Source organism: Spea bombifrons, chromosome 2 (genome assembly GCF_027358695.1).
Source record: "Spea bombifrons isolate aSpeBom1 chromosome 2, aSpeBom1.2.pri, whole genome shotgun sequence".
In the NCBI taxonomy this organism is placed as follows: domain Eukaryota; kingdom Metazoa; phylum Chordata; class Amphibia; order Anura; family Pelobatidae; genus Spea; species Spea bombifrons.
In genome coordinates this window covers 88,996,444-89,012,053 of record NC_071088.1, presented here as the reverse complement: position 1 = coordinate 89,012,053, position 15,610 = coordinate 88,996,444, and the positions used below count along the sequence as shown (strand labels likewise).

Below are 15,610 nucleotides of genomic sequence, written 5' to 3'. Positions count from 1 at the left end.
CTTTTTTTCAGTGGAGTTAACATTTCAAGTTATCTCCACAAGCAGAGAAACTCATTTAGAGTCCTGAGACCCCAATTCAATTAACCACTTTTTAATTAGACATTTAAATGAACATTGGCAGCACCCTGCAAGAGCACTGAACACTCACCAACAAGGTGTTTAATTAAACGGGCAAACTCCAGGATGGTGTGTTCTTCAGGGTTCCCCTGAGAAATGAGAAAAGTAGATTACAGTTCCTTTTCCAGACAAGTATCACAACCAATTCTAAAATACAACATGCAGATTTCATCAATGTTCATTTTATGCAGGACGCCATTCAGAGCCACAATGACAGCCTTATATTATACAAAAGGTTATATTATACAACTTGTTTTATTCTGTACACTGGGTCCTAGACTAAAAAAAAGGTTCAAGGACTAAGCCTAGGATCTTTCTACTTTATATGGCCATTGATACAACAGCAAGAGATAAGGGAAGGGGGACTCACTCAAGTGGGACAACGTCATGAACTCCATGAAACTCAAGCAAAGTTCTTGGAATTTTTTTTCTTTTTACGTGTAGCAAAAAAAGAAAAGTCCTAATAGCCTCTGCTCCAATTGGGGTGTTTGCTCACTAAAAAGGTAATATTTGCAAGCCTTTATAAAGAATAGCAGCAAAGAAGGGTGTCTTTCAGTTCTCCCATGGGTACATGGGCATCCCCATCAGTATTTCCATTGCTTCTGGCAGACCCATTTCTGCAGCTGGAAATAATGAAAGGGAGAACCATATTTCCCAACAAAGTAAACCAGGTCTTAAACGTGATTTATTATTACATTTTGTTTAAAACCTGCAGTGTTATAGTTGCCTTGAATGCAAAGCCAGTAACAATAATTCTTTTGAACATCACACTTCAAGCACACTTAGCCATAACCACTCTGCCACAGCAGATGGGAGGGATGTGCTGACGTACGATTAGAATATGGGGTCCAATAATATGATTTGTTTGCTCAATTATTATAGCAAGTAGTCTACGGTATCACATAAGAGAAACAAAAGGTAAGGGGAGGTGCAAACAAGCTTACAAACTATGTCTATTAAAGTAATGCTTTCTAAACAAAAAAAACACACGAATAAGGAAAACAATCAAAATAAACGTACCAAGTTCACAGGGCTGCTTACATTGCTGTTCATTAACGCCACAAGTCCATTTACCAAGTCACTGTAAAATAAAACATTTAGGACTCCAGTGTGAGCAGATAAAAAATTCATAAAGTGCATGGTCAACTTATGAATACATTGTGAGAATAAAAGGAAGATACAAGAGGATTCATATGAACCCCCATTACCCAAATTTTACATACATTTTATATATGTATATGTATATTTATACACACACACTAATATATATATATATATATATATATATAATTTAGTTCACATTGTAGACAGCATTTCCCAAAATGAGCCACTAGAGGGCAACACAATCACTACTTTTGCAGGTACTTTGACATCCCTGTTTTCAAGTGATACTTGAAACTTCAGACTAGTATTCGCTAATGAATTTCCTGCTGGAAGGATTTCCTGCTGACACAAGGATTATAATGTTGTAAACTTAAAATCCCAAACCCAAAACTTTGTCAGCCCAAACTGGAGGATCCCAAAATAAACTATACAATATTGAGATTTTAAATATTTTTCATCAATCTTTAACCGAGTTTTGAGATAATAAGTTATTAAACATATCATTCACATCTGAGAATGGAATGTAATTACAAGAAGAGATCACCTAACGGTGCATGCAGAAATTATATATGTAAGAGGAATAGAGGAGAAAAACCAAAAACATAAATACAACCTACCTAACGTATTGGAAAGCCCTGGTTTGTGAGCCTGATCCATATACCTGCAAAAGAATTTAAAATTAGAAGATATATAAATCCACTGTTTGGAGAACTTAGAGAGTTGATGTACATATCTACATGATCACACATAATCACATCTGTTAGGACATATTCTTTTGAAGGTTGGATTTAACTGACCCAAGTCAGACAACGAGAAAACATACACCTGATATTTGTCAGTGACAGGGTGGCCATGGCTGGCAGTTGTGAGAAACAAGATTGGTCAAAAATCCCAGTAATTAATCAGCTCTTGCATACTACCCAGTCCAGTCAAAAGTACATTCGCCATAAGGTCTGTGTAGTAATCCCATGTAAAAGTATAAAAAGGGTCAGCAAATTCTGCCTAGAGACATTGTTTCTTCGGACACTCTGGTGGCTACATGTGAAACTGCAAGAAAAATGTTCTGATGCCCTAGGTTCATGATGCCCAGCTCCAGTTCTCAAGGGCAGCAAACAGGGTATTTTTTGGTTATTAGATCTTGAGCACAGGCAATTCAATTAAAGTAAAACTATGAAAGACCTGGAGTTCTACAATCAAATGCGCTGAATTAAATGTGTGTGTGTGTGGGGGGGGGTTGTCAAAAGAGAAAATGGACAACAGCTTCAACCACTTTATTTAAGTGTCCTCTTAAGGGAATACAGAGTCCATGAAAAGGTGTGCCTGGTCTGCAACAATGCTTAGGTAGGTGGTACATGTCAAGGTAACATCCACATGGATGGAAGGACCCAAGGTTTTCCAGCAGAAGAGCATCACACTGCATCGACCGTCTTGCCTTCTTCCCATATCATGTGTTCTCCAGGTAAGAAATGCACACAGACCATCCACTTGATGTAAAAGAAAATGTGATCCATGAGATCAGGCCATCTTCTTCCATTGCTCCGTGGTCCAGTTCTTATCCTCACATGCCCATTGTAGGCGCTTTCGGCAATGGACAGGGGTCACCATGGGCACCCTGACTGGTCAGAGGCTATGCAGCCCCATACATAAACTGCAATGTGTTCTGACACCTTTCTATCAGAACCCACATTAACTTTTTCAGCAATTTGAGCTATAGTAGCTCATCTGTTAGATTTGATGACACGGGCCAGCCTTTGCCCCCCATGTGCATCAGCAAGCCTTGGCTGCCCATGACCACTGCAGACCAGGAACATCCCACAAGAGCTGCAGTTTTAGAGATGCTCTGACCCATCTAGCTATCGCAATTTGACCCTTGTCAAAGTCACTCAGATCCTGAGGCTTTGAAGCTTTCTTAGCCATGTAATTACTTATGGATGACATCTGGAAGCTGCTTTAAAAAGCATATTGGCTTGCTGTCCATTGAATGCAGAAGTGTGAATAGAGTACGAGCTAGGGAACCGGCACAGAAGAAAAACGGAGGTTGTGCAGTTTTAAAAATATAAAACATAAGGGGGTTTAAACTATATTAAATAAAGCATAAAGGATGGGGGGAGGCTGCAAGGATGAGATGTATTCCCAAAATAGACATTAGTGGTTGAGGACAAAAAACAATTCATATGACAAAAACATTACTATTATTAAATGAGCACCCCAAAGAGTATCAGATGCAAAAAATACTCTGCATAATGCATAGTTCAGTTTTATTGAAATTTTATCTCAACCCATAAATTATGCAAATTCCACAGAGATCTGTCTGCAATGTTAAGTTACCCATAATGGGCAAGCTGCCAGGATTGCATGCACTAGGGAGAAGTCTGCACTTTTGAGACAGCTTCACCAGATTAAATGATAAATTATATTAAATCCATCCATGACTACCATCATCAGTTCATAACACCAGAAAAGCGAACATTCCAATACTCGTGTGTAGACCGATGGAGCTATGGATTATCATACGGATTAATTGGTGGGCAACAATGTTGTTCCACATTGCTCTCAGTGAACATCTAAATGACACCTAGAATGTAAATTCCAGCGGGAACAGGGCCCTCCATTCCTCTTGTATGTGTATGTCAATTGCTTGTCATCTTGTACTTGTCGTTATCTGTAAAATGTTTACCTTGTACAGCGCTGCGGAATCTGTTGGCGCTTTATAAATAAAGTATAATAATATAAGATTGCAAGATACTGCCTCAGATGTTTTCACTGCTTTACTTCAGATTTTAGAGGAAGGACTATTTATAACAACACATATAGTATTATGGAACATGCCGCTAAGTGTTGGTGAAACCAAAGGTTTTTGTAGGCAGGTACCAGTGAAATGTGTAATACTTACTGTTAGTGATTCTCCCTGTAGAGCCTGCAGAACAAAGTTACTAACAACTCTGCCATCATTCATGTGCATGCGTGGGCCAAAGGTGTTGAATATCCGAGCCACTCTAACCTCTACTCCTTCCTGTCAACAGAAAGAACGTAGGTCAGGTATACAAAAGAACACAGCAAAATGCCATACTTTCAAAGTTTAAATCGTATGAATTGCAAATGGTGCACTGGTTTCATTTTATTTGCGCCTAGTCGACGTTCACTGACACCTTTTGCAACAAGCAGCTCTACCACTTTAGGATGAATACAGGAATAGGAGACATCTGTCTTCCCACAAATTATTTCCTATGGTAGAAGATGATAGTTCCAGTCTTCAAGTAGTAATGGGAATTACATGCTTATATAAAAAGATTTTCCCTCTCAAGCGTTGTATGATATCACAAAGGAAACTTCAAAGAAATCTAGCGTTCCCTTTCTTTGATTATATACCATGGTAAAGGGCAGTATGCGAGGTCCCGTCCTTATCAAAAGTAGGGGGAGCCACAGGCCTACATAAAGAGGTTCCCTATGGATTTAATTATATTACAAAAGATTTTCCCCCTATGGGTTCACTTTTTTTTTATTTTATTTTTTTTTAAAGGAAACTTCAGAGAATTCTAAAATACTTTAGCTAGGGACATTGGAGGGCGAGTCTAAAAAGATATTCTGAAAGCAGATCAGTTAGTAACCACATGGAGCCCAACTGTGGGGATTTAAAAGGAACAAGATTTTGCAAATGAGACAGAATACTATAATTCCTTGCTGTTCCGCGAAGCACATATGCTGAGCTATACAAAAGGATATCAAGGCTTGCCAAGGAACTTATAGGAACACAGAATTTGATGGTAGATAAGAAACATTTGGCCCATCTAATCTAAACATTTTTCCTGTTGTAAAGACTCAGATCTTATACAGTCTTTGGTCTTGATCTTTAATTCAGGATAGCCTTATGCTAGGGTAGACTTCTTCTGGTAGGCTGTTCCACTTAGCTATCACCTTCTCAGTAAAGTAAAACTTCCTTACATAACATCTATGCCATAAGATCTTAGCACTTTCAAACACTCTGCTAACTATGAAGACGTCTGGTAGCCACGTAAGGTGGACAATTCTGCCAAAACCAGGAGTTATTGGATGTGCCACTACTGAATTAAGGAAATGTTTCCATGCTATAGTGTGGGATTCTTCCGTTAGCAATGTTATATAACAGCTTTTGTCCTTTTGGGTGTCCGACTGCTTCTCTGCCATGGCAAGTAATGGAAAAATAACAAATTTAAACAAAATAATAAAAATAATTTGATACTCAACAATGAAATGTTTTTTGAGCCGGAAAAATTACACATCCAAGTTCTCTTCACGGGGCAACCTTAACAATATACTCATCATATATAAAAATTTACTGACATACCAAATCTAAATACAAATGTATTATTACAAATTACCGAAAGATCATAAGGTATTTTTAAGATAATACAATGGCAGATTTTAGATACTTTTTGATGAGTGATAAAGCCATTTGATGCACATCACTATTTTTCTAATTTCTTATAGAATGCAGAATAGAAACATGAAACTGTATGAAGCATTCTCTGCTACCATGGCAACAAAACATTAGCCCTATTTATATAATCTGACTGCAGGTTACAATTAAACAGTGCATGTAAAACGTGAGGTGACATTTGACACAGCCCCAGAAAATTATGCTTATGCATTTAGTACACAGGATGATTTATCTAATACTATAGTTAATATTAAAGTACTAAATAGGTAACAATGGCTAGGACAGAAGATTAAAGACGATAGTAAGAGAGAAAGTCAGCAAAATACAACAATGCCGCAGGAATAAATACTTATTTCAGCATTAAAATTTACTAAAAATTTTGAATTGAATTTGACAGATGCTTTTTTGCTAAAGCTACCTGGTTTCAAAGTGCGATGGTGGAAAAAGTTGAATTAGGTTTTAAACCAAGATGAGACAGAAAGAGATATGCTACGCACGTCCGCATTATTTAAATCCAGATGCCAGAGGGGTTTGAAAAGCAAGCTAAGAAATAAATCTGTGTATTTCATACATTTATTCAGATGTAATTGCGAGAAGAAAAGGAAATGGGGTTAAGACAGCTGGTATTACAGATAGCTGATATTTTAGATAGAAATATATAGCCAGGGGGTCTAAAAAAAATAAAAATAAAAAAAAATCAATTAGTGAGGAGAAAAAAAACACAAAATTATGCAATAACCAAGAAGAATGAGCCACTTACACCCTATAGTGGAACTGACAACAAATGTTTACTATGAAATGCAAAAAACTGTTGCTCTCCTAAAACAAGCTAAAGGGGTTCTGCCATGACCACCAACATATTTTCAGTTCTGTGGAACCTAACACCATGGAAATACTTTTAGAAATGTTTAGCTCTTTGGCATTCAGCACTTATGCCTGTCATATCATCACGCTACCAGTAAGGCTGTGCGTCAGAATAAAGGTTAAGTAACAGGTGCTTATGGTGCCTGTTAAGTGGCAAGAGGAGGTATAATCCGTGTACAAGCGGCTGTTCATAAACACCGACTAACCCAGTCACCTAGCCCAAGGCTGCATCATTCCATTACTGATTATTCTTAGCATTCTGCTACAACGTAAAACAAAATGTCGCAATTGCCTTGAAACCAGCGTTACCAGTCTTAAAGTTGCAGCCTCTTTGTAAAATGTAACATCCTGTCCTGCTGTAGCTAATATAGTTTATTAGTAACATAAATATACAGTATTTCCCCATGTATAAGACGCACCTTCATTTTGGGGCCCGAAAATTACACTTCTATCATGCCCAGGTTCCAGGATGAGTGTGATGTTAGCTGTGCTGGAATTTGGGTATGCCTGGGCATGATAGGAGTGTTATTAGTGTTAGCAATCATGTATATTTAATATAGCAATCACACTCCTATCATGCACAAGCAGCCAACACATGCACATAACTTTCAGCCTCCATGTGCCCTGCCTCCCCCCACTTTCACATCCATGCTATCTCACACACACACACACACACACACACACACACACACATTCCCCCATTCACGGGGGAACGCCCTCCCCCACCCTTACCTGAACTGCAGATCTTCCGGTGCCGCTCGCAGACTTTGCTTCCCTCTCGTTGCTCGAACTCTGAGTGAACTTCTCTTGACCTGCCCAGGGAAGCAGGAACGGAGTGGAGTCATGTGAAGTGATGTACATTCACGTGACTCCGCTGCATTCCTGTGTCTCCTCAACGGAACAAGAGACGCTGCTGAGCAACACAAAGGTAAGTGGGGAAAAAAAACTAAATCTACAGCCACTGTATACACATGGGGAAATACGGTAATATTGCCTCTAAAGTATGTATGCACAGTGAATCAATAACTAAAAACACGATTAAACACTTCGGCCTGCACTTGGGCGTTCCAAGCGTTCACATAATACACAACCAACCTGTTTCATGTAAGCATAGCACATGGTCTCGGCCACTCTCTTGCCCTCATCGTAGCAGGCCCTGGGACCAATGGGATTGACATGACCCCAGTAATCTTCGCTTTGAGGGTGTACTTCAGGATCTGTTTCAAAATATACAGGATAGTTGTGATAAAGCACATGGAACATAAATAATCTCATTGAAGGATCAAATAAAAATATGCCCTCACCTCCATATACTTCTGAGGTTGAAGCCAAGAGGAGTCTAGCACCAACACGTTTTGCTAAGCCTAAGGGGATGAAAAAGCAAAATCAGAAGCTATGTGACAAAAACATTTAAAGAAGTATATAATATGGTAAAGATTTTACAAAACCAGAAGCACTCGCAAAACACAAACATTACGATTGGGTGACTATGCTAAAACATGTATGAGACATTGTTAACAGTGAGCAGTCACCATGCTTGAATGGAATAAAGGTTCCTTACATCAGAAGAAATCTAATCCACACCCTAACGTCCAGTTCTTCTTCTAAATGCTCCATTTTGCTAGTATAAGTCAGCATGTGGGAAAACTAGCTAAAATGCAACCAACTCGTTGTATTTATGGTTTTGTTCTTAAGGGATCTCCATCCATTGTTGCGCATTCCTGCAGTTCCTCTCACATAGATCAGCCTGTGAGTGGAGGAGCTAATCACCTCCATTCGGCAAACCAATATTTCATTTAGCGTGATGTTACAACCTTGATAAATGTGGTCTTTAATTGGAGGGCTATTTAACAGAGATAGCATGGGCAAACATTTATAACATGCATTGTAACTGGAGATAATCAATAGTATTTTATGGCATGGACTCACCCAACATGTTCAATGTCCCAATTGTGTTAGTCTTCAGAGTCTTGATGGGATTATACATATAATTTGGAGGAGAAGCAGGAGACGCCAAATGGTATATCTGGTCCACTTTATGAAAGCACGAGAAAAAAAAAAAGTTTCAATATTTGGTAACAAACAAAGAAGAATATGCTTTTTCTTTTTTTTTCTATGTTCCACTATCCATTTTAAATTCTAACAGGCATTAGGTCACTGAAATATATCAAGCATTAAATATAGTTATGGTCAATATTATCGACACCCCTTGAATATTTTGTACATCATGTACAATATCATCAGAAATAAGCGGAAATGTACCCGTTATGTATTAGAATATTTTAACGGGATATCCAAAGGTATTCAACAAAAGATGTCTATTCAACTGGTATATACTGATTTCACAGAAGAAAAATAACATATGTCCTGGCCAGCATTAAAAGGCACCCTTCCCTAATATTTGGTTCTACAACCCTTGGCAACATATCTATCTGCTGGCAGTTTGTTCTACACTTCAATTGCAATACGCTAAAGTTCTCGAAAGTAAGTTTACACGATCCCGCTTCCCAGTGGGACATAAGCTCCTTCCAAAGGTTTTCAATTGGACTGAGATCAGGATTCATCAATGGCAAGTCTAAAACAGTCCGTTGTTTTGTGCTTTTGAATGTGTGGTTTCAATCACTGTCCTGTTAGAGGACCCGTTATCTTTGACCCATATCTATTTGATACTGGGTAGCACAATTTGTAAAATCTCTTGGTAATCCTGTGATTTCACTATTACTTTTTTGGATTTAAAAGGGTAGGGTGTAGGTAGGGGGTTCTTTTTCCTTATAAGCTTAATTTTGTCACCTATAACCATATCGCCTGTCTGCATTGCAAAACATAGAACATTTTCCCACAACAATTGTGGTTTTACTAGGTAGGTTTTGGCAAAGATCAGTTGTGTCTTCATATGTTTTGCTTTCAGCAGTGGTGTCCTCCTTGTCCTTCGCCCATAAAGCCCTTGTTAGTTTAGTGTGTGACATATGGTACAGTCTGAAACAATCACCGGAGATTGTTCCAGATCAGCCTTAAAATGCATGGCTGTTTTACCGTTTGTTTTTCCCCCCACAGTTCACACTAACCTTTGAAGGCTTTGATGATTTTTTTGTCTTGCTACCATGTCCCAGGAGGTTCCAGACATGTCCATGAGCAGCAAAATTATTAACATTGAAAATCATTAAAAGATCCCAAGATCTTTGGAGATGGCCCTGTGCTGTTTAGATGTGCTGTGCCTACGTCTGGTGATAATAGTATTTATAAAGTTCTCAGACAGCTCTCATCTTCATCATTGTAGAGAGAAGAAAAAAACCCCCAAGAGAATAGATGTGATCTTTTTAAACCATACAGCCATCATTAATTGGTTAATTCAAGCCACGTGAGCACTATTTATCACAGGCAAGTCTAATTTCATTCTAATGAAATTCTAGTCATTTTTAAAAAAAAAATATTTTTACAAACTTATCTGAATTCTTAAAAATTGTGCCAATTATAATGCTTTGGTAATGTTTCCATGTTTATACTTTTTCCTTCTGTTTCTGTTTTTATTATTATTATTGATGTATCCTGTGCTGTTCTATATCAAATGTATGAGTGCATTAGACCTAAGCTGTTTCACCACACAATTTTTTTAATGATGTACAATATACCGTATTTATCGGCGTATAACACGCACTTTTTTAACTAAAATTTGAAGCTGAAATCCTACCTGCGTGTTATACGCCGATAAATCCTAGAGCCAGTGGCGGAACTACCGGGGTCGCAACTGCGACCGGGCCCTGGAGTTCTGCCAGTCAGGGGGGGCCCAAGGGGTGCCGAGCGGTTGCTGAAGACGACCGCTCGGCAACTCTCGGGCCCCCCTGACTGACAGAAATCCAGGACTCCTCTGCTGGCGGCGGCCGCCGCCGCCTGCCTCAGCCTCAGTCGCCTGCCTCAGCCTCAGCCTCAGCCGCCGCCGCCCGCCGCCTGCCTCAGCCTCCGCCGCCTGCCTCCGCCTCCGCCGCCTGCCTCAGCGCTTCAACTCTTGTGTTGGAAGCGTGAGGCGTTTGTCTCGGGTGCCGGCGCTCAGCAGTGAAGCGCCGGCACCCGAGACAAACGCCTCACGCTTCCAACACAGGAGTTGAAGGTAAGTGACCGGGATGGGGTTAGGGAGAGAGAGGGGAGATCCTGAGAAGGGGGGTTAGGGTGTGTGTGTCTGAGTGTGAGTGTGTCTTACTGTGTGTGTGTCTTACTGTGTGTGTGTGGTTTCCCAGATAGCAGTGATTCTGATGAAGTTTTTTTTGTTCAGTTTTTTTTGTTCAAAAATGGGGGTGCGTGTTATACACCAGTGCGTGTTATACGCCGATAAATACGGTATTCAAAAAGTGCCAATAATCTTCACCATAACTGTACAGTGCCGTTTACAATAATGAAGGTTAGTGTTAGAGAAAGTAATTTTATTTCATTCTGCGGACTGTAAGGCGGCTATTATATGCAGGCATTATTTATCACGCGATGACTTTCCCTGCTCAAACACAAACACAAAGATGGTAGTCTGTTATTTATCAACTTGGCTTCTCACTTAATGTGACCTAGTAGCAATTTCAGAGCACCCAGCAGGAACCTTCAGTAAAACAGACATATCTAAGCAGTTCAGTAACGCAAACATTGATAAACATTTATGACAGTGTTGCGCAAGGGTGTCCCGTCATGGAGCCTGCAGGCCATTTTAACTTCCAAAGCCCTTTCATCAGGCGCTCTAAACCTGGTGGTGGCTTACTATCGATTAAGCAACATGGTACACCAACCTTGGCCACTCAGTCACACGGCAAACTTGCCTTAATTAAACTGAATAAGTTGTATTACATTAGTCTAGTGAGATTCTACATACACCCACACAAACTGAGAGAGGAGGTATATATCTATCTCTCTCTCTCTCTATATATATATATATATATATATATCTATATATATATATATCTATATATATATATCTATATATATCTATATATATATATATCTATATATATATATATATATATATATATATATAGATATATATACACACACACACACACACACATATATAAAAAGGGAAGGCTAAGCGAATTGTATAATAATAATAAAAAAACGGGGTTGAATACGAAGAAAAATCTATACAAAAGTCAGTATTCTTTTATATTGCACTTTTGTATGAGACGTATTTAAGGCACTTTTAAGGTATATGGAAAAATATAAAGCTGCACCTTGTAGTATGAATACAAAACCATTTAATGCATTCCACATAAAACAAAAAAAAATGGTCACTGTTTCCCTTGGGGAAAGTGAAAAACAGATGTGTTGCGTAATGGTATTTTATAAGGCAATGGCTGGAAAAAAAATCCTCTTGTTTATCTTTATGTTTAATGGTTACAAACCACATAGAATATGTGGTACCATAGATCTGACTGCAAGCCCCATGGAACAGCTTCCACTTGAGATAGCAAACACAGCTTTGCCTTTTAAATATACAATGCAGTTCGTGTCTAAAGCCCCTCAGGCTAAGCTTCTGTCTCCTGGGCAAGAAGAACTGGGCAGAGCTAAGCAAAGGGAATATTTCAAGCCTTTCAGATTATTTTATTTATTTTTTTGGAGACAACAGAGCTACTTGTTCTATGAATTGTAACTCAGGAGTGGGCATACTCCAGGAATGGCATATATTTATATATAAATTTTAGAACTCTTTATTAAAACTTGCATCTCTCAAAGGGTATATAGCCACACTGGCAAATATACAGTTAAAGTCAATTATAATAATCTAAAAAAGAGTGCATAGGAAAACCTGCATAGGCTATGCAATGAGATGTTGAGGAAATTGAGTTACAGACAGGACATATCAGACAGTAAGTTAATTCATTTTTAGATCTGGTTTCTTTTTCTCTTCCTTAGAATGATCAAAAGTGAAATTGTTGCAAACTTACCTTCAATATACAGAGGCTCAACAACATCATGGTTAATAAGCTCAAAGTTCTCATGACCAATCCAGTGCTCCACATTTCTTTTCCGGCCAGTAAAGAAGTTGTCCACAACAGTGACTTCATGCCCGTCCATCATAAGTTTATCCGTAAGATGAGAGCCAACAAACCCCGCTCCTCCGGTTATCTGCATTAAGAAAGGCAACATGGGAAACCTTCGACAGAACACTACTTGTGCCACGATACCTTAAGGTCACATATGCATTTCCTTATTGTCTACAAGAGGAACTAGTCCTTAAAAAGTCTCTGTAACACATTTTAGGAAATGTCTAGTGAAATAATTTAATTATTTCTCAGCCCAGATTAAATTTAGCTTAAACCTACAGGTTGTATTTCCTTACCTGTATGCGGGGGGAGGGGGATACGTGGGGAACCGGATAAAAACTTTTAAGGACCCAATAATTGTTTCTCTATTACAAAGATTTATGGGGAATGCAGCACTGGGTGCATCGCTATCCACATCCAAACTAATTTGTTGCCAAGAGCTAAATGCAAACAAATATGCCTCTTTATCTTATATTATGCTTGGAAAATAAAATTACCAGAAGGTCACTGAACTCCAAATGTAATTCGAATAGGACACAGAGAGGGGTACGGGCTAGAAGATACAGTATCCTGAAGAGTCTGGCCGAAGTTGCAAAGGCGAGGTCATCTAATTACAAGGGCCTCTAATTCTAAAGTTTTATTTTTTTTGTTACTAAGAAAAATAAACCTTCACCCTACATCAAGGACTTTTTTTCTAGTAATCATTACCAATATATACAGTATGCATGGAAAGCCGACATTCTGTGTAATTCCCCCCCAGCCTACTCTTATTAACTATAGCGTATTAAGATGTATGGTATTTATGCAAAACTGTTGTAAAGAATATACCACTGCAATATAATGCCATCATGAAAGAATTTAAGTTGTTGAACGTGTTTTCAGTCCTAAGGCTAAAATCATAAGAGTTCCCAAACCGTGATTTGTAAACCTTTCCCAAAACTGCAATGTTATAGAAGCGAAGGCACATACCGGTAATATCATGCTCTTGTTCTCTTCTAAAACATTTAAATAAGCAGACTAAAACAGTGTTTGGTGTGTTGAAACTACCGCATTGACATAGTTACACATACTGAAAGTCAGTGGATGTATTTTAAGAAAGTATTGAGAAAATGTAGACTTAATATTGGATAATAGGAAGAAAAACAGCTTTACATTTAAGTCCCAGAGCAGCTGTAACAACCTCGCTGACACTGTGTTCTACAGTGCTTTATGAGATGTGACACCACCTTATACTTCTAAGACACCATCACCAATAGAGGTTCTAATAAGTAAAAATAAATGTGCTTCAGCCTTCAGTCATACTGCACGTACGCATTGTGTACTGTGAACATAAGCAACATCAACGTACAACACACTCCGTGACGCATCCTGGCCTAGGCCTGCAGCAGGGGTCCAACTGTCTTTCAACGTTAAGGTTACGGGGGAGATCATTGATCTTCCCAATCATTTACACTATGGAGGCTTTCCATGTCTTATAGATGTGGCCCATCTTTTAATGCAGTGAAGACACCGCCTAGGGCACTAGCATTACTGGTTACATCTCAGAGCCGGAAAGTATTGCTGTGGATTCAGCAAAAGGCAAGGGTGAAACATAAAAAAGAAAAACCTCAACTAAACAAGAAAAGGCTAGGTAACAAGCAATAACAAGGATCTAGATCTCAGAGCCGGAAAGTATTGCTGTGGATTCAGCAAAAGCCAAGGGTGAAACATGAAAAGGGAAAAACCTCAACTAAACAAGAAAAGGCTAGGTAACAAGCAATAACAAGGATATAGAAACCCAACGCCATTTATCCCAGGAAGTCAAGGAAGAGAACAGGACTTGTGTTTTTTTTTTTTTTTTTTTTTAATTCAATTGTATTCCTTTTTTTAAAAAATGTTGTGCTCCTTGAAGAAAAAATAAATAAAGGTAGCTTTTTCCCATTTTGGGCTGTCTATACGTCCATTGGTGTTCCATATATTATTTTTCCTACCAATAATCTAGTTGACATAACCTGGGATGGGGAGGGCGAAATCATGCTGTTATACTGTGTGATCTCTTATGTGTAAATCACAATTACTTTTCCCGTGGTGAATTTGATGTGGGAGTAAAATGGCTTTATTCTTATATTTGCCCTATTTTTTAATGTGCAAACTACAGTCTTAGTAAACATATCCCAACCACTGGAAGATTGCAAATCTTTTAAACAAATACAAGAAACAATAGACACGGATAGTCTATTGGCAGATGTCAAGGAAGGTACAGCACATTCACAACGAATATTAAAAATATTACATTAAAAATAAATGACTTACCAGAATCCGTTTTCTATCCTTTTCAGACAAAAATTTCACAGGTGGATATTTCTGAGTAAAACTGGGGGAAAAATAAATTCATTTTGTAAGTGTAGAATTACATGTACAAAAAAGCCTGACAAGCAAAAACATCTGAAAATGAACATAACTTTATTGTTTTATATAGCACCATCAAATTCCGTAGCGCTGCACAATGTGTTATATCCACAGCCATTCGCAGCCACCTGTGCACTACAAGCCCCACCAAAAGGTGCTCTGGCCTGAAGAAGGTTCCGATACCAAAGAAAATCTGGCATTTTTCGGTAGCATAAATTGTCTTTATGACACAAAACCTGAGCAATAAGAAGTTCATGCTTGATACATTTATGCACAGATTGCTTAAACATCAGCCGGCCAAGATCTCCCAAGTGCATGGATCATCATCCCAATGCATCATCTGTCTCAAGACAGCCACAAAAAAACAGCCACTGTCATTCTCAAAAAAACCATCAGTATAATATTGTATATACCAATGTATGATATCATATATAGAACCTTGCTCTTTGTAAAACTTCAGTATTCCATTTTTAATTATTCTTTTAATTAAACTGGACAGGTGCACTAAAAAATGATAAATTAAGCTCCTCATAAAAATGTGAAGACAACAAATAAGCCTATATGAAATCCCTCACTAGGAAAATCCTGGTAAACAGGTATTAATATTTATAGCCTTACACAAAACCTGGTTATTAATCACACATTGTTTAAGTTTTTGACACATGCTTCTCACCTAAACACCAATTAACCAGAGGAGGCCCCT

General features: G+C 38.4%; 1 protein-coding gene across 4 annotated transcripts in view; it reads right to left on the bottom strand.

Moving 5' to 3' along the window:
* UXS1 (UDP-glucuronate decarboxylase 1) overlaps positions 1-15,610 on the bottom strand; it is a 29,736-nt gene that overhangs the window by 2,626 nt on the left and 11,500 nt on the right. For all 4 annotated transcript variants that reach the window (XM_053455093.1, XM_053455094.1, XM_053455092.1 and 1 more), the window contains exons 5-13: positions 14,812-14,872; positions 12,421-12,601; positions 8,432-8,536; positions 7,807-7,866; positions 7,598-7,719; positions 4,115-4,234; positions 1,839-1,882; positions 1,138-1,198; positions 149-206 (exon numbers count right to left, since the gene is read on the bottom strand). In XM_053455093.1, the coding sequence (XP_053311068.1) occupies positions 149-206; positions 1,138-1,198; positions 1,839-1,882; positions 4,115-4,234; positions 7,598-7,719; positions 7,807-7,866; positions 8,432-8,536; positions 12,421-12,601; positions 14,812-14,872 (812 nt within the window). The remainder of the gene's footprint in view (positions 1-148; positions 207-1,137; positions 1,199-1,838; positions 1,883-4,114; positions 4,235-7,597; positions 7,720-7,806; positions 7,867-8,431; positions 8,537-12,420; positions 12,602-14,811; positions 14,873-15,610) is intronic.